The 17,823-nt window shown below is 55.9% G+C and overlaps 4 protein-coding genes across 4 annotated transcripts; 1 reads left to right on the top strand and 3 right to left on the bottom strand.

The window, feature by feature from the left end:
- Nucleotides 1-98: 98 nt before the first annotated feature.
- On the bottom strand, nt 99-1,420 carry MONBRDRAFT_14154 (uncharacterized protein; the record flags this gene model as incomplete). Its single annotated transcript, XM_001742343.1, has 6 exons — nt 99-356; nt 653-694; nt 778-857; nt 941-1,004; nt 1,170-1,220; nt 1,325-1,420. Coding segments are annotated over 6 exons (591 nt in total), but the record flags the coding sequence as incomplete, so codon positions are not given.
- Nucleotides 1,421-3,550: 2,130 nt separating this feature from the next.
- MONBRDRAFT_19326 (uncharacterized protein) lies at nt 3,551-6,715 on the bottom strand. The gene is made up of 14 exons (XM_001742342.1): nt 6,593-6,715; nt 6,356-6,498; nt 6,125-6,260; nt 5,962-6,013; nt 5,822-5,857; nt 5,597-5,687; nt 5,253-5,448; nt 4,933-5,087; nt 4,671-4,767; nt 4,486-4,548; nt 4,229-4,390; nt 4,044-4,110; nt 3,846-3,902; nt 3,551-3,712 (listed from the first exon to the last, which is right to left on the bottom strand). The coding sequence occupies exons 1-14, from the start codon at nt 6,637-6,639 to the stop codon at nt 3,674-3,676; spliced, it is 1,341 nt and encodes a 446-aa protein (XP_001742394.1). The 5' UTR covers nt 6,640-6,715; the 3' UTR covers nt 3,551-3,673.
- Nucleotides 6,716-6,998: 283 nt separating this feature from the next.
- MONBRDRAFT_22469 (uncharacterized protein) lies at nt 6,999-9,448 on the top strand (the record flags this gene model as incomplete). The annotated part of the gene is made up of 11 exons (XM_001742787.1): nt 6,999-7,232; nt 7,368-7,453; nt 7,538-7,666; nt 7,814-7,877; nt 8,005-8,121; nt 8,164-8,317; nt 8,443-8,545; nt 8,627-8,728; nt 8,807-8,885; nt 9,028-9,189; nt 9,305-9,448. 11 exons carry the CDS (start codon nt 6,999-7,001, stop codon nt 9,446-9,448), a joined length of 1,374 nt encoding a protein of 457 aa, XP_001742839.1.
- A 971-nt stretch (nt 9,449-10,419) lies between these two features.
- On the bottom strand, nt 10,420-14,199 carry MONBRDRAFT_35673 (uncharacterized protein; the record flags this gene model as incomplete). The annotated part of the gene is made up of 2 exons (XM_001742341.1): nt 10,420-13,969; nt 14,089-14,199. The coding sequence occupies 2 exons, from the start codon at nt 14,197-14,199 to the stop codon at nt 10,574-10,576; spliced, it is 3,507 nt and encodes a 1,168-aa protein (XP_001742393.1). The 3' UTR covers nt 10,420-10,573.
- Nucleotides 14,200-17,823: the final 3,624 nt, after the last annotated feature.

Genomic DNA, 17,823 nt, shown 5'->3' with positions numbered 1-17,823 from the left:
TTGCGAATCATGAGATAGCTAAGGTGATAAAATAGGATCAACAGAGTCAAGTGAGCGACGGAGAAAACGGGGCTGGCATACGCGTCTTCTTCATTCCCTTACCGAGCGCAATCGGGGCTCTTCGCCTTGGCCAATGCAAAAGGGGTTTCGCCATTGCTATTGACGATGCTTCGATCAGCCTTGTGCTCGAGCAGGGCCAGGACGACCTCAGCACTTCCCTTCCAAGCCGCGTTGTGCAGGGGCGTATCGCCAAGCTTATTTTGCACATCGACGCGTACGGTGGGTTGACCAAGAAGCTCCTGTACACACTCTAAATGCCCACCACGCGCTGCCCAGTGCAGTGGCGTCGAGCCTGCCTATTATTCATGGCAAGCCAAAAAAAAAAAAAAAAAAAAAAAAAAAAAAAAAATAAGAGTGGGCCTGGTCAAACACACTGACACTGACACTGACACTGACACTGACACTGACACCCAAACACCCGGACACCCGGACACCCGGACACACAAAGCAAAGCAGAGACAGAGACAGGGACAGAGACAGAGCGAGAGACAGAGACAGATACAGATGCAGCCAGCGAGACGAAGATGGATGGCGGCAAATCCGATTGTGAAGTTTGTAGGGGAGCACAACCAGCCAAGGACCCAAGGCGTACCTTGTCCAGTGCGTTTGGGGACACGCCAGCTGCAAGACTCTCCTGATTCAGACCAAAGGCATGAGGGGAAAAGATAGGTCAAACTTCATCAAACAAGGATGCGAAAACCATCAATGAAAACCAACCCGTAAGTAACTGAGATTGCCACGCTTGGCAGCATCATGCAGTGGGTTATCAATGGCCTCTGCATTGCCATCCGCCTCGACTAACGAATGCGCCACATGAGAGCGTGTCAGGGATTGGGTCTCGAGGGCAGATGAGTTCAAGCAGGATGTGCATGCCACGCACCGTAGTTGCCAGGAATGATGCCCGACTTTCCCCCAATGGTGGCGCGGTACCAGCCGTCAGCTTGCTACAAACGCACAAGAGTCATGTCAAGCATGGCTGGACTGGGCATGTAGTTGATGCCAATGTTTTGGCTGCGCCGCTTTCCTTTCTTTGGCTGGCTCGGCTTGGCTCGGCTCAGGGGCACAGGGTTAGCGGGGATGCTCGAGCATCCGATTGGTGACTGACGTACCTTTTCCTGAACGTAGATCATCTCCCCCTCCTCAAAGCTCAGCTCGTCCGACTACGAGGCCACAAACGCACAAGTATGGTGAGCTGGCACAAATCTTCGACAGTCTGCGCAACTGCAGCTGGGCCGAGGCCCTGGCAAAGTCCTCAAACACGAACATGCTGCGCAGTGTACGGATACACGGCACGGTAGACGGTGACGCGGCCAGGCTTGCGCGGGGCCGGGGGCGGGGCTTTGGGTGGCATGGTGCTGCTTTTCTATGTAAAAGTCGGAAAACATGGTTTGAGTTGACACGACAAGAGAAGACCAAGGCTTGAGAGAATGGTTAACAACAACTCACCGTACGGATACGCAAGGTCCGGTTGGTAATACGTGAAGCAAACCGCGGGAGTGGCGAAGAAACAGAGAACTGCGGCTGCGCGGCGATGAGTAAATGGCAGCGCGGAGGTGTGTGATTTGGCACAACAACAACATCAAGATCACTGAACACAGAGAAGAGAGAGAGAGAGAGAGAGAGAGAGAGAGAGAGAGAGAGAGAGAGAGAGAGAGAGAGAGAGAGAGAGAGAGAGAGAGAGAGAGAGAGAGAGAGAGAGAGAGAGAGAGAGAGAGAGAGAGAGAGAGAGAGAGAGAGAGAGAGAGAGAGAGAGAGAGAGAGATTAGAGATTAGAGAGAGAGAGAGAGAGAGACAGACAGACAGACAGACAGACAGACAGACAGACAGACAGACAGACAGACAGACAAACAGAATTAATGCAGACAGACTTAAAGTTGTAGTTGCCACCAAGCGGGGCCCAAGCCAGACTTTCGTCGCTGTTCTGGTACAAAACGTCGGTCCTATTCTTCTTGCTGAGCCAGGGGTCGACAGTCTCTTGCATTGTCATACTTTTTGGGCTGAGGAGAGGGAATAACGGAACGAAACAGCTCTTTTTCTGGCGCGAAAGCTGATAAACTGTCGACAAACAAGATTGAGCTGGATCGGCGGGGCAAACGCGACTTGCCAAGGCACCTAAGGACTGCGACTGGCAGTTGGTGCTTGTTTGGATAACGACGGCATGAATCGTGGACAGCTGGAGCAGCAGGCAGTTTTGCGCCATTTTCGAGAAGCCACCGAGTGCGTGCCAAACGACCCTATGCTCCGGCCTTCTGCATGCTGCTCACGATGCACTTTCTGATGCCCGCAGGCCACATACACATCAAGAGTTGTTGGGGTTTGCCCACCAGCGCAACCTCACGCCCGAAGGCTGCATTGCGAGTGTTGGCGCCCTTGTGGATGCGGGCCTCGTGCACAAGAAATGGATGGTCCAGCTAAAGTGCAACATGTATTGGCCCTCAGACAAGCTCCTGCACACCCACGTGAGTGCCATCTCTCCCCCGGTCTGGTCTTTTCTGAGCAGAAGATCAGAGGGCAGTACTGTTGAACCTCACATTCTGAACCTCGATGCACAAACGTACATGAACTCGTCGCGCCAACTGGGATCGCCAATTCTAGCCCGCCCTCCTGAAAACTCCGCTGAAGACGCCACGCAAGTCCATGGCTATGCAACCGGGCTCAGCGTCGGCAGCCGTGCCGACAACGCCCACATCTGTGGCGTCATCTCCAGCCAAACGCCCGAGCAGTAGCGACCCCATGGCCAATGGCGCCACAGCCTATAAAACACCCAAAGCCCGCGGGCGATTGCGCAGGCCTTTTGTTGTCCCGCGGTCGGCCCCTGGCGCGTCCACGCCACCATCCAAAGCGGCGTCACCACCAGCATCCCACCCACCCACCACTCCAGTTGGCACAAAGCGCGCCAATACAGCGGCGCCTACCACATCGACAGCTGCTTTCTCACCTTCCAAAGTCGCTCAAAGCCCAGCATCGAAGTTGCCCGCTGGTTCGGCAGCCTCTGATGTGGATGCCCTCAAAGCCGAGGTGGCTGAGCTGGAGGCCTCGTGCAAAGCCATGTCTGCCAAGCAAGTAACTGCCCCGACTCCCTGTCATCTTGGCCTTGGGCTTTGACTCATGACTTTTGAGGTCCTGGATGTGTCACCTTTTAGGTACAACATTGACGAGCTGGACGTTCTCATCGACCGTCTGCATCGATACAACGAAGTCAGTCGTCAATACAAGTCTGATTCGCCTGCTTGGCCAGCGACAGAACCAGGGACAGGAAGTGCAAGGGAGGGGCCTTCACCTCATGATCCATGCATTTTTTGCCTTGGTATGGTCACTCGCCCAGATCAAAGACATTGCACAACAAATGCTCGGCGACCTTGGTACGGTATTTTTAGTGTTGCCTTGCACCTGAGTGAGCTGCTGCACTGGTCACTGTTGTGGTGACGCACAACATCGCTCGAGTACATGCACAGATGCACAGATGCACATGCTCACGCTACTTCGGTATCTGCTTTTGTCTCGATTATGAGCACAGCCACCTTCAAGGGCTGCACTGTGAAGGAGATGTACCACGAATATGACATTGACTGGGACACCTGACACATTGTCAACCTGCTCCTGGTTGCACTGGCTACTGCTCTTCCGCCACCACGTGCTTGGACCGCTCCGCCTAAGAGAATAAGCAAAGCAGTGAGGTAGCCCCTCGTTGCGCCCAAACTCATATTTCTTCAACTCCTCTGGGAACCTTTGCGCCCGGTCAGAATTGTCATGCATATGATAACAGAAGTGAAGGACAATCTCACCTTGAAGGGCACGCTGCCTTTTTTGCTGTGAGCGCGACGATTGTCCTCTTTCCGTTTCTGTGAGCCACAGCATGGTTGCGCAAGAGATGATGAACAAAATTGCCACGCAGATTGTAGCTCTGCCCAGAGAGTGCAAGTCAAGCTCGCCCAATAACACGCAACCGTCATTCAAACTGTCTCCCAATTTAATCAACCCACCTCTGATTGTTCGACGATATGCTTGAGATTTTTCGCCGACTTGATGGCCTTGGGCAGATGACGCTGGCTGCAAAGCAGCGCACCAGATAGCACCGAGCATAACCGGCAGGTTCAGTTAGCAAACCACGATCACATGCCAGGCACGCATCAGAAGCAGACAAGGGGCGAGGCGAATGTGGGCATACCGCTGAATGCGTCGCACTTCGGGGTGGTGTTTGAAGCGTTCCTTCAGCTTCTCCTGATACTGGAGATTGGCCTTTTGCCGTGAAGACTTGGTGCCAATGTGTTCCCACGCTGTCGACTTCCATAGTCGCACGTTGGTCTCATCAGAGCCCGACAAAATGTAGCTACAAATTCACGCCACCCGGCGGTCGGTCGGTTAGTGAAGAGCAAGAGATCGCGCACTCGACGGCTCGTCAAATATGCACACCAGGGTGCGTACCGGTTATCACCCGACCACTGCGTACAATAGACTCGCTGCATGCGCTGCGTGTGATAAATTTCGCTGCCATCCGTTTCCGCGGCAAGGACACACGACGTGATGATTAGTTTCATGATGCGCGCGGGGCACACGACGGACGGGCAGACGATGACACGGTGAAAAGAGACAACGCCAGAAAGACATACCGGCTGTGGCCTTGACGAACGGAAAAGATACGGAGCGTGCAATCATAGGATGCGCTGACAAACTCTTGGCCGGTTGGTGAATAGGACACGTCCATGACTAAGTCAGGGTGGGGGGGGGGGGTGGCAATGGCAGGTCGGGAGGTGAGACAAGCCGACACCTGATTGGCCTGCACCAGTGGGGCCATGTTGAAAAAGCGGTGGCGCTCCACGGGGGGCGAATTTGTCGGGTGCCGGGTGTCGGGTGATGGAACGTGCGCCTTACCAGCCGACACGTGATCTTTGTGTACATTGAGAGCGTGCTTGAGCTTGCGCATGTCAAATGTGTACAGGTTGTGGTCTTCATTGGCCACCGTGAAGTTCATGGCCTCCATGGGGTTCCAGCATAAGCGGTTGCTTCGCATTTCAAGAACAACCTTGCTATAATATTGAGCGATGGGAGGGAGGTCAATGACAAAACTCAACACGAGTCGAGGCCATATCAAGCGAGGCCATATCAAGCACAGCCTTTGGCTTTGTTCTCTCGGGCAAAGCCGGAGAGCAAAGGGGCTGCAGCACGATCAGGTCAGCGGAAGCAGCACATACCGCATGGGAGATGAGGCTCGGATATCGTAAAGTGTGATGGAGCGATCATCCGCCGTGGTGGCAACAACGTTTGTCTCAACAGGGTTGAACCGGACGCAATTACAAGTATCAACGCCCCAAGTAAGGTCGCGCAGGGGCTCACTTCGGAGCTGTGACCACAACTCCACAGTTGGGCCGCATGTGACAAATTTGTCCTCTACGGAGACGGCCATCAATAACAGGAGCGCGAGCGCGTGATGCAAAAGAGTTGAGATCCACGGCACTATGCCTTGACTGCTGCATATGCAACGGCCCGATACGCGCCGCTCGACACGCTGTGGACGCAGAGAGGTGATTCCACTGACCAAAGCGGTGGTGAGACACGTCGTTGAAGAAGTTTTGCCCAATAATGCTCAAAGGGGCTTCCTCTTCATCCTCATGACCACGCTCGGCTGCCTCGACACCCATTTGATCCTATGTCAACATGCAAATATAAAAGCATGATCCCAATCAGCGGGCAGCCGGGGGAACATCCAGGATCATCTCAAACGTCAGAGAAGCATCAAGGGATGGGAGCATGCAATACGAACCAGCTTGGTGACTTTGATAGTCTTATCAGCGCCAACCTTGACAACGCCAAGTGAGAGGGAGATGAAATGACGTCGCTTGTGAGTCAATACAGCGTCATGACGCGCGCACAGCTGTGAGCAGGGTGAGACGGCTAACATACCGTAATCACCTTGTCGGCCAAGGGCGTGAGAGCAATACCACGAATAAAACCGCTGTCGTGGTACAAAGGCCATTGGAAAGTTGAGACCAAGCCAGACTCAACAGCAGACCGCGATCAGCAGGCCCTTCAATGTCGGGTGCAGTTGACGCTTGGCCAGACTCACCGGTGCAGCGTGCGTGCAAAGATGCATTCTTGCTTGGCCAGATTCCAGGCACGTAGCTCACCATCGCAGGCCCCGCTGAAGACCACGCCCAAGCGCTTGGGGTGCGGGGCCAGGCAGTGCACGCCATCCCGGTGGCCTGGGGTCGAAACGCGAGTGTAGCAGGTGCAAGATAAGAGAAGACACGAATACTATCCCATCACCCTGTCAACGGGCGACGTCATACGAGCGCACCGTCAAGGCCGGCCACAAAGGGCTTTGCAAACATGCGCTCCATCTTGACAGCATTGACGGCACGCTTGTATTCGCGCGCAGCTTCAAGGGGATGAAGATTTGGGTCCACATTGCTCTGCATGGGATGAATGTCATGCTTGGTCCTGCCGACGTCGAGGGCCAGGAAGGCACAACGCAGGCATGAGTCGAGCCCCTCGACGCCAATGCTGCAGTCAAAACCAAGGAGAGCCCACATACTTGCGCTGGTATTGGCGCGAGTCACGCGACAGCGTTTTAATCTTCATCGTGCCTGGTTTGATCGCCTTCCAGACTTACCGCTCACCACGACCAAGACAAGCCAGAGGTAAAGAAAAAAAAAAATGCTCGACTCGCCACATGCACACGCGGTGTTTGCGGTTTTTGCACGCACACGGCGAAATAAATCTGACATTATGACATATGCTCACTGCTTTCGAGCTCTCATTTTGCTGGCAACCGATCAAATTTTTGTCGTCGCTGGTGCTGGTGCTGCTGTTGCGCCCTCCTCCGCCTGCTGCTGGTGCTGCTGGTGCTGCTGGTGCTGCTGGTGCTGCTGGTGCTGCTGGTGCTGCTGGTGCTGCTGCTGGTGCTGCTGCGTCTGCTTGTCGTTGTTGAAAGCGTCGTTATGGTGACGACACGCCGTCGCGCGACTGCGGGCGAGGCAGCAAAGGCTGTGCCCGAAGCAGCTCCTGAAGGACGGTCCCTCGCAAGTGATGCTGCTGCTGGTGAGGAAGCACCCCCAGCCACACAAGCCGAAACAGAGCATGCCGGGCCTGCAAAGTCACTACGCAAAGGCTCGGCCATTGAAGCAGCGCTCCGCAGTGCCACCCAAACAGCCTCGTACAACGTCATTGTACAGGTATGACGCGATAGGGTTCGATCAGCTGCGCAAAAACATACAGTCCTGCGCCAAAGGGTCGCGCCTCGAAGCAGTTGGGCACCCATGTTCACCGATACCGTTGCTCGGCGCTGCCTCCTACCATGATTCCCTTAGCTGGCGCTGCGGGTGATAACATTTGTATCCAACGCCATCATTATTCGCCACGTCTCCAAGGAGTTTCTTGGCGTCGTCAATGTGCGGTGCGTGGCGAGCTCACCAATTCCTGTGTGCACACGTCCGCCAACCGCCGTCGCACGCTGACCTCTTTGGCACTGATACCTTAGGCTCATGTTGCTATACTCAACAGTCATCTTCTTGGCACGTGAAGCTTTTATCAAAGCCTGCCTCAGTGCTAATCGCCATGAGCGGAACAAAGCCTACTGGGCCGGCATTGTCAATCTCTGCTGGCTTGTGTAAGTTGATGCCACGCCCTTTGGATGACACATGCCCAGCATTCGTATCAGTTGCATGTCCCGCTCGTCTTTATGATGGCTTGAGTGACAACCGCCAAACCAGGCATGCTGACGCCATCGCCGGCAAATTGCAATCTGCGAATTCAGGCCTATTCTTGGACTCTTTTGGAGTACCCTCCTTGGGTTTGTTTGGACCAATTTGATCAAGCAGGTGCGAACAATCTCATGGCGGCTTTGGCACGTGTGGCATCCTTGGAGGCCCTCTGCGGTTCATCGCAGCCACAATCTAACAAGGCACCTTTCTTCTGAATGCCCTTATCCCTCTCGCCGCTTGCTAGCCTGACTTACCCGGCTATGAATATGCCGTGATGGGCTACGCGGCTGCAGCCGTAATTGAGCTGCTCGCCGTGCCAGCGCTCGTCATTGAAATGATTCATCTCCGCACCACCCGCAAGGTATGAATTTTGACCCCCTTTTATGCTTTACTGCGTGATCAGAGCCCCAAGCTAAGGCGTGTGTCATTCCTTGAATCGCAGGTCGTGGCAGAGGGCGCCGCCTTGACCGTGAACATCATCATCCGACTGGCCCTGGTCATGTTGCGACCCGAGTGGGGACTTTTCAACGTGTGCCTGGCCCAGCTTGCGCATGCCGGTAGGCGACTGCCTCTTTCCTCTCTTCGCCTTTTGCGTGGCTCCGCGAGTCAGACGACAGCGACGTGGACTGGATGAACGCTTGTCAGCATGATAATGACCTCCGCGTGACTTTGCCCGCCACAGCCACATATTTGGTTTACATCTGCGGTACCTCCCTGCTTGACGTTCAGCAAGGTCAACATCCGGTATTTACATCAGTGTGGGACATGCTGCCTCGCAGCTTGGGGTACGCCTAGCATTATAGCACAGACCGCTATGTTCGTGTACACCGAGACTTTTCAGCCGCTCACTTTGGGCCCGCTATCAGGGGCAAGCCATGGTATCGCGCCGTCAACAAAGAGATGGCTGCAATCGCCTGGGCGTTTAGCCAGCATGGCATTCTGAAGCAGCTCCTGACCGAGGGCGAACGGTGAGGCTGCGTGTGCCTTTCCTGCAGGGCGGCCGCGCAATCCAGGCGCCATGCTCACCCCTTTGCCCGTTGTTTCAGCTACTTGATGACCGTATTTGGACTCCTGACCTTTTCACAGCAGGGCGTTTATGACGTTGTCCATAATCTTGGCTCATTGGTAGCGCGCTTTTTTTTCCATGTTGGTAGCTGACTTGGCCCCGCTCCTCTTTTCCCCTGCATGTACCGTACAACAGAGCTGGCGATGGTGGCCGAATACAATTGCCTTGCCTCATAATGGGTCTTTTCCAAACTTTGTGTAGCCGATTGAGGACAATTATTATCCCTTTTTCGCGGCACTGTTGGAACGTAATGGCGCTAAAAGCAGCGAGTTGTCGTCCGAGGGCAATAACGGCAATTCCTCTGACCGTCGCCCCAGTGAGGCCGCTTTGAACGCAGCCAAAGCCGCCTCGGAACACGACCTGGTTGGAATGGCTTGGTTTGCAAATTATGCGAAGGAAGCTTGAGGCTTTGATTTGTTGCTTTGTGCACGAGCAACCCCTCAACCACCTTGGGCGCATGTGGTATTGGCATTCGCAGCAGGTGGCTGGACAGACGCTGTCGGTGTTGTTCAAGCTCATGATCCTGGTGGGCGCGACCATCGCCGCTTTTGGTCAAGGCTATGCTCAACTGCTTTTGCATATCTATGGAGGTAGGCGACCGCTGCGCGTGCCTTCAACCTGACACTGGTCAGACTCGAGGTTTTATGCATGCAGCACTCTAATTCGGGGGCTTCCTTTGTTCAAGGACCAACTTTGTCGGCCAGTGAAGGCCCGATACTGCTGCAAGCCTACGCTGTCTATGTGCTGTTCATGGCGATCAACGGAATCACCGAATGCTTTGTGTCGGCGGTACGTGTTGTCTTAAGCTGCTGGTTCCGGCTTGAGAGCACGCCATGCTTACTGACGCGCACTCTCTCGGCAGACAAGCCACGAGCAACACATTAACACGCACAACCGCTGGATGGTGGTCTTCTCGCTGGCCTTTGTGCTGGCGACTGGCGTCTTTACCAGCTACTTTGGCACTGTTGGCTTTATCTTAGCCAATTGCTTCAACATGATTCTGCGCTCTGCCCACAGGTATGCCCTAGTCCGTGGTGGCAGCAATCGTCCCTTGGCTACAGGGCCAGCCTTACTGTGCGCTTGGTGATTATAGCGTACATGTGATTGAGGAGATTGTCCACACCAGACCGGCTTTGGGGCATCCGCTCCAAGAGGGTTTACCATCAAACATGGTCCTGATGTCCTACCTCCTCACGCTAGTTGCGGTCTGCGTTTCACGGATGCAGTTTTTGCCCGATACAAGCCTGTCTTTTGACCTGCATGCGGTCTTGCTCCATGTGGGCGTGGGCGTCGTGGGGCTGGCATTTGTGGCTATGGCCCTCATGGCCGAGGTACGGTGTCAGCGCAAAGCCTGTCTACTATGGTCTGCTTTGGGGAAAAAAGAACACTCACTCAGCCTGTACGTGGACAACACGCTTGTTCAAAAATAGGAGGAATCCTTTCTGCAACATGTACGAGAGCTTACCTTTGGTCGTCAAAAGAAGACACAGTGAATTACATGTATATGCCCCACCCCTTTCCCTTCTGGTGACGCAAGGAGCGGTGCATCGTTCAACTGTGACGTGTGCGCAAGGCAGTGGGGAAGGGACGAATCAATTGATGACAAAATACACAATCAACACGCGAGAACAACTCTCAATCTGAGCATGAATGATAGGCCTTGCCTGCGCGGGACCGTGAATCAAGGCCCGGACACGGTAACGGGCCAAGAGTGTCCATACGCACGCGGCGCATTCAGCGAAGGAGCTCAATGTTGCGTCGAAACGAGTTGCACCATGGCAGCTGAGTGGGCTTCACGTTGTGATTTGTTGAAGCTGAGAATCGGCATTTCGTCGTTCCAGAACTTGCGTCGGGCCGCCGTATCGCGGGGGCCCGCAACGTGTGATGCACCCCGAGCAATTTGGTCCAACACCTGAGTGTAGCAATGGCGCAATGTCGCGTCGCGCTGCTCCTCAGCCACCTGATTTGCAATTTGTGCACCGTACACCGTGCGTAGCAATTGATCCAAGACTCGGTCTCGAGCCACCAGCTCGCCATGCGTCGGGGTGGGGGGCACGGCCAGTCGTCGTAGGCGCTCGGCCTGCTCCAGCTCATTCGATGCAATGCGGTTGAAGTGAGAGAGCATGGCCTGCATGACCAAGGCGTGATGCTCTTCTGTTATGCGGCGACTGCGCTCCTCCTCCTCAGCTGCGATCACCTCCTGCTTGGCACGATGGTGGGCGACGTCGGCGCACACGCCCTGCATTCGTTCGTGATGCACACGTTCCGCCCGCTCCTGGTTCTCAATCTCGTCCAACTGCCGCCGACGAGCATGAGCGGCAGCCTCCTCTTGAACCTGCAGCATTTCTTGCCCGGGCTGACGTGGTGCGCTGATCCGCGCCAAGCGCTCCTGCTCTTCCAACAGCGCGGCTTCAGCACGCGCTCCGCTGGCACGCAGCTGCTCGCACACCTGGTCCATGATCCGACGCGCCTTGGCAGCTTGCAGTTCTTGTGCCGCTGCGCGAGTCGCAAGGCGACGGTTAATAGTACTTTCGATGGCCCGCAACACCGGCCCATACCGATGCTCGTGCATGGCCGCAGCGTGCGCATCCGCAGCGAGTTCATCGGCTTGCCGGGCACGCGCGGCGCGCACCACGTCGTCGAGCACTGGAGCCATGCGATCAACCACCATGCGCTCCTGGCGCTCTGCTTCGGCCGCACGGTCCACTTCACGGGCATGGGCCCTAGCCACCACCGCCTCACGCAGATGCACTTGCGCGGGTGCAAAGCGATCCGCGGCATGCGTGTCGCCTTCTTCAACTTGACGGCGCCGCTCCTCGTCGATGGCAATGTCCGCAAAATGACGAGCCACGTGACGCTCCTTGGCAGCCAACAGGTCTTGATCGTGTTCGACGCGCATGCGCTCCTCGCGTTCTGCTTCAGCCAAAAGGTCCGCCGTATGCGCAGCGTATTGCTGCTCAAGCTGACCCATGCAGTTGCGGTGAAACTCCTCCTGCACGCGGCGACCTCGCTCCGCCTCACACTCGGCGCGCAGCATGCCGCGCACATAGTTGTTACGCAGTTGATGAAGTACTTGATGCATGTTGCCCCGCTGCTTGCTCATCTGAATATGTTCCTGCACTGCACGAGCCACATCGCGACATGCCGCTTGTGCGCGCAGTTGTTCCAGCACATCCACAAACTGATGCCGCGCAACCGCTTCAGTGGCCGCAGCCCGAGCCACAGCCTCAGATTCGCGCGCTTGCATAGTCGTAGTGAGCTGCTCAAGAGTCGCAGAAAGTGCGTGGCGGTGGGAAGCGGTGGGGGGCGTGTCATGCACCGGCTGCTGACACAGATCCTCGTACATGCGGCGCGTGCCAGCTTGCCAAATACCCTCCTGGACACCAGCAGCAAACAGGTACTCCTGGGTTCGTCGTACACGCTCTTCGTCCATGGCTTGGTCTGCCTGCGCGGCATTGGTTGCACGCTGCAGTTCGTCCATGACCTGGTCGTAGGTTTGCTGAGACACTTGTGCGGCTCGCTCCTCCTCAACCAAAGTGCGCAGATGCTGGACCACGGCTTGATTGGTCAATTGCCCCAGAACCAGGTTCATGTTGCTGCGGGCCATGCGTTGGGCTTGCTCGGCCTGCTCCGCTTGGCGCGTGTCGCGGCGGTTGTGAAAAGACAGGAGGGCTGGCAATACCTGCTCGCGCATGTGTGAAGCAGCCATCTGCTCGTCTTGCTCCATACGTGAGCGCTCGCGTGCTTCTGCTTGCGAGGCACGAGAAAGTAGCTCGGCGTGCAGGTCGTCCAATTGCCCAATGACCTCGGCCGTCGTTGCAAGGTTCTCGGGGGCTTGGCGGCGCGCCTGCTCCTCCAGCGCCGCAAGATCCGCAAAGTGGGCGTGAAGCTGGCGCAGAACATCGGCTTGATATGCTTGATGTACGTTGTCAGCCATTTGCTCGGCGCGTTCCGTTTCCATGGCACGGTCAACAGCGACCGCGATGCAATGACGCTCCAACTGGTCTAAAACCTGACCAAAGACGTCGTGGTGCATGCGCTCGGCGCGCTCGAGCTCCATGGCGGAGCGGGTTTCGCGTGCACGCAGGGTCGACTGAAGCTGGGGCAAAACCACGTTGGTGAGCTGAGCTTGCTGTACCCGCTGGGCTTGCTCCAGGTCGCTGGCAGCATTGGCTGTCTTTGCGGCGCTGCTACGGCGCAGCTGAGGTAGCACTTCTGCCCGCAGATATTCCAGAGCACTGCGCTGAGCGCGTTCGTCGTCCATGGCACGGCAGACCTGACGCGTGTGCACTAGCCGCTCGATATCTACCATGAGCTCACGCATGGCATCGGCATCAAAATGGTTCACTGCTGCTTCGATGTGATCATCGGTCAGGGCCTCAGCGCGGCCCACAGCAGCGGCGGCCTGGGCCGTCTGGGCAGCACTGCGGCGCTCCAAATCTTCGTGCAGATGCGTCATGAGATCATAGTGGATACGCTCGGCGCGCTCGTGTTCGGCGGCTTGGTCAGCGTCGCGGGCAGCCACGGCGCGCTCGAGATCGGTTAGAACGTGCTGCATTTGGCCCTGGGCAATGCGCTGGTGCTGCTCGAGATCAGCCGCTTGGTCAACTTCCTTGGCATGGGTACTGTGCTGAAGCTCTTCAAACACCCGCTGCATGACGTTGTCATAGTATGCGTGAGCGTCGCTCTTGTTTCGGGCCTGTTGCAGTTGGAGCTCAAAGACGCGCTCCATAAATTGTGCCAAAATGGCGTGGAGCACATTGTTGTGACCGACAGTAGGAGCGGCTTCTGCCACGCGGCGTTGTTGCTCGGCTTGTTCGGCATGGCGGGCTTGCTCGCGGGCGGCAGCAGTCTCAAGATGACGCAGGACCATGTCGTAGCGAAGTTTGTTGATGCGGGCGGCCTGCTCGCACATGGTGGCATGAATGGCAAGCTTGGTGTTGTAGGCAACAAGAAGCTGTTCGTGGACTTGCTTCAGGTGCTGCTCAACCTCAAGGGGCCGGAAGCGGTTTGCATCTGGATCCGAAACGCGACGGCGGCGCTCTTCTTCGACGGCCTGATCAGCGTCGCGGCAGTTTGCGATGCGCACCGCCTCTTGCAAGACGTCCAGGTAGCGCTCCTCGGCGACGCGACGTTCGCGCTCCTGTGTCACACACAGTGCACCATACACAGAGTCAGAACGTGGCGAGGCACCGAAGCCTGGGAAGCTTGGGGGCATGGTTGCCGGCGAATGGCAGAGTGGGGGACAGATTGCGTGCGTACCTCGTTCTCCAGCGCCTTGGCCTGACGCCGGGAGGCTGAGCTGAGCATCTGGCCATGAACCTGCTCCTTGAGCTTTTGCTGCTCAACAAGCTGACGCTTGAGCGTTGCCATCGTGTCAAGAAGTTGACAGGAAACAAGAGGGAAGCAAGCTCGGTGCAGAGGACGAGATATCAGAGGTCTAAAAACACAAGTATCTCAAGTGAGAAACCATGAAAGGGCAGCGGGTGGGTCGGCAACAAGAGAGAAAAAATGGCACGGGCGGGACTGGTCCTTGCAAATGAGAGGGTGGCAGAGCAGCCAAGACCTTCTTGGCACAAGCAGACAAGGATTGTGGAGGGCTCGGATCACAAAAGGGAGTCAGAAGGGACGCGGGAATGATAATAATAATAATAATAGCATGGTTTGTGCAGGTGCAATCCAGATAGAGTTGGTCAAAAGCCCAAAATTGTGGACAAGCGAGACCGGCCCGAGTGCAAGACCCGGCTCGCCTCGGCCTGGCGACGCATGTGGTAGCAAGGGGATGGACAAGCGCTCACTCGTGTCACAGCCGAATAAAAGTGTCAAAAGTGTCAGGCTGTTTTTGTTGATGTGTGATGATGGTGATGGTGATGACGGAGAAGAGCAAGGAGCTGAAGCAGACTCATGATGCTGCCAATTAATTGGCAGCACACATCCCAAGGCTCGGGCACTTCTGCCCAGACATTCCACCAGCGCCTCAGCGACATGCGGACCAACCCATATCCAGCCACCACCACCGACCAGAACCCGGCCCTCCTGTCAACGCAGGCCTCACCTTGACAACACTCCCTTTGAATTGGATGGCCGTAGAAAGAGCCACAAGAGAAAAGGAAAATGACGTCGTCGTGAAACAGCTTCCATACAAGGTGGTGGTGGTGGGGGATGCTTCGTCTGAGTTAACACACCCTAAGCATGCACGAGCGGTGCTTTTTCATTGTATGGTGTGTGTGTGTGTGTGTGTGTGTGTGTGCGCGCGCGCGCGCGTGCGTGCGTGCGATTGGTGTGGTACCGCTTGGGTGCTCTGCGATTGTTGCAGTACCGCTGCTGGTATTGCTCGACTGCCGTTTGCTTCCCCCCCCCCCCCCCTACACGCCAACAGCACTGCTGACATGACGTGGTCCACATTGCCCATGAACTCTACCAAGGTTACATGTGTACATCATAGGGTTGGATGGTAGTGTTTCAAACAGTTGTTGAACGGTAATATTTAAAGTGGGAGCATGGCTACACTTTGGTACATTGCCTGACGACGGGCTTATTGTCAGCAAAATTTGGTAGATCCCTTGGTCCTCCCCTTTTTGAGCGGGCAGACAACCTCTCTCTCTCCTCTCAGTCTCTCTCTCTCTCTTGTCTCTGTCTCTCTCTCTCTCTCTCTGTCTCTCTCTCTCTCTCTCTCTCTCTCTCTCTCTCTCTCTCTCTCTCTCTCTCTCTCTCTCTCTGTCTCTGTCTCTCTCTCTCTCTCTCTCTCTCTCTCTCTCTCTCTCTCTCTCTCTCTCTCTCTCTCTCTCTCTCTCTCTCTCTCTCTCTCTCTCTCTCTCTCTCTCTCTCTCTCTCTCTCTCTCTCTCTCTCTCTCTCTCTCTCTCTCTCTCTCTCTCTCTCTCTCTCTCTCTCTCTCTCTCTCTCTCTCTTTCTGTGTTCACCTGACGAGAGAGGAGCTACAACAGGCAACAGTCGACGGGGGCTCTTGAAGCGACCTCCCCCGCCTCCATTCTTGAGAGCACATACAGAGGGTCGAGTCAACATGGCGACGGCGAGCATGTCGCGCGAGACTTCGCTGCCCGGCGCCAGCGTCGTCTCGGCGGAGGCGGAGGCGCCACCCATCACCAACCAGTCTGCTCAAGCTCTCCGGCACGATGAGAGTATGGAAGAGGCCATCCCCTCGCTCGACGAAAACGCGTCGCGACCGACGAGCCGGAGCATGACTGCCGAAGCAGGCCCCAAAAATCATACCCGATCGTATGTCGAATCGCCCCTCCGCCATGACGAGCACATGCTACCCCAATGCCACCATCAACACCTTCACCCCCTCGTGGCCGAGCTCATCCCCCTTCTCTCCCTGCTTTGCCCCCCTCACCCCGCTTTTGGCTGCGATATGATAGCAATCGGGTGGCACCCGATGACAAGCATGACTCCTCCGGGTCGGATGATGCTCAACAACGTGCCTTGGCCTGGCGTGCCTCCACTTCAAGCAGTCTGTCAAGCGAATTGGACGACAGCCGCAATAGCAAAATGACAACCAACACGGTGACTACCGTTGCCGTTCAGCCCATCGAGACAACAGTCCTCAATCTGGATGACATTGACGGTGGCAAGGAAAACATGCTCAGCCCAGCAGAACACGAGCTGGCCAACATTTCCACTGTTCTCCACCACCGTACCTACGTGCCCCTGGACCTCGCAACCCAGCGCATAGCCGAGGTATTTCGAAGCGCCTTTTAAACCCGAGCCCCTGAGTCGGCCCTCATTCTTGCCCAACCCCTCTTTCGGAACAAACACAGCTTCAAAATCATTTGACAGAATTGCGTACCGCACATCTTGCCATGATTGACCAAGTCTCAAGCCGTCAGCGCACCTCCCAGGTGTGACTTTTTGTTCCTTGTGCCATCGCTCTGCTGTTCGCCCGCTTGACCGCTGTACGAAGCTGGCCCGTCTCCTCACTCGCTTGACCCAACAACCAAAATCAGGAGGCGTTTGAGAAGCAACACCGTGCCCATTTGGAACGCGTGCAGTATGTCTGCCCCTTGATGTCGTTTCTACAACCGTCATGTGCCCTTTGCAATCGGGTTGAGGCTTGGCTCTGACCTGCCATTTCTCCTCTGAACAGAGCTCACTATCAAGCCAAATTGGAGTTGCAACAAGAGGTTCGCTTTGCCAACGTGTCAATCGTGTGTCTTCATCACAAACCTCATCCGCCTCCCCCTTTTTTTCTTGTTGTCAGATGGCCCTAAACATGCGAGCACGCATGACGGAACGCTGTCAACAGCTCCAGCAACAACTTGCCGTTTTGCAAGCCAGTGGGCCCGGCACCACTCTCGTCGTACGTTCTATACTGGCCCCAAAGCCCCGAACCTGGTACCAGCACCTTTCGCGCGCTCACGAACGCTTGGGGCCATGACGCCTGCCTATTGAATGTCCGTGCCGATGCAGGCCACCACGCCGACAGACTTGGCAGCAGCAGCCAGCCAACAGCCCGCCGGTAATTGGACTGATCTTTTTGTTTTGTTTGTTGTTTTGCGTTCTTCGTGAGGCCACACATGTGAGCCTAGCCTGCAAGTGCCTTTGCAACTCTTATTGTTGTCGTTGTTCTCTACTTTTGCCGCCCCTGCATCACGTTAGCCGACATCCAGCTCGAGACGCAAGCTGGCAGTGGTGCGGTCAAACCCGACGTCACGGCTGAACACAGCGACCCTGCACTGTTGGTAGGGACCGAACGCTCTCGGGGATTGACAGACCCCGGGAGCGACGTGGACGCGGATGAGGAACGAGACATCAACGCCGACGATCAGGCCGACGCCGTTTCTCTTGGAGCCAACAGTGAAGGTGGTGACAGCAACGATGATCACACTGCAGAGGATGGCGAAGAAGACGTCGACGAAGACGAAGACGAGCTGGCCGATGACCTCGAGATGGAGGGTGAAGACAATGCTGCAGCGATGGCGGTGCATGCTGAAGCCGTGCAGAAACTCGAGGCAGAGATAGCACGACTCACTCAGGAG

This window comes from Monosiga brevicollis, genomic scaffold (assembly GCF_000002865.3).
Source record: "Monosiga brevicollis MX1 MONBRscaffold_2 genomic scaffold, whole genome shotgun sequence".
NCBI lineage: Eukaryota > Choanoflagellata > Craspedida > Salpingoecidae > Monosiga > Monosiga brevicollis.
This window is presented reverse-complemented; position numbering and strand designations above follow the sequence as displayed.

Excerpts from the sequence above, each read along its gene's own strand:
- MONBRDRAFT_19326 (XM_001742342.1), bottom strand. The coding sequence starts at position 6,639 with ATGAAGATTAAAACGCTGTCGCGTGACTCGCGCCAATACCAGCGCAA. Across the intron at positions 5,858-5,961 it reads TGGCCGACAAGGTGATTACG|GTTGGCGCTGATAAGACTAT; the intron begins GTATGTTAGCCG and ends GGCGTTGTCAAG. Across the intron at positions 3,903-4,043 it reads ATATCGTCGAACAATCAGAG|AAACGGAAAGAGGACAATCG; the intron begins GTGGGTTGATTA and ends TGTGGCTCACAG.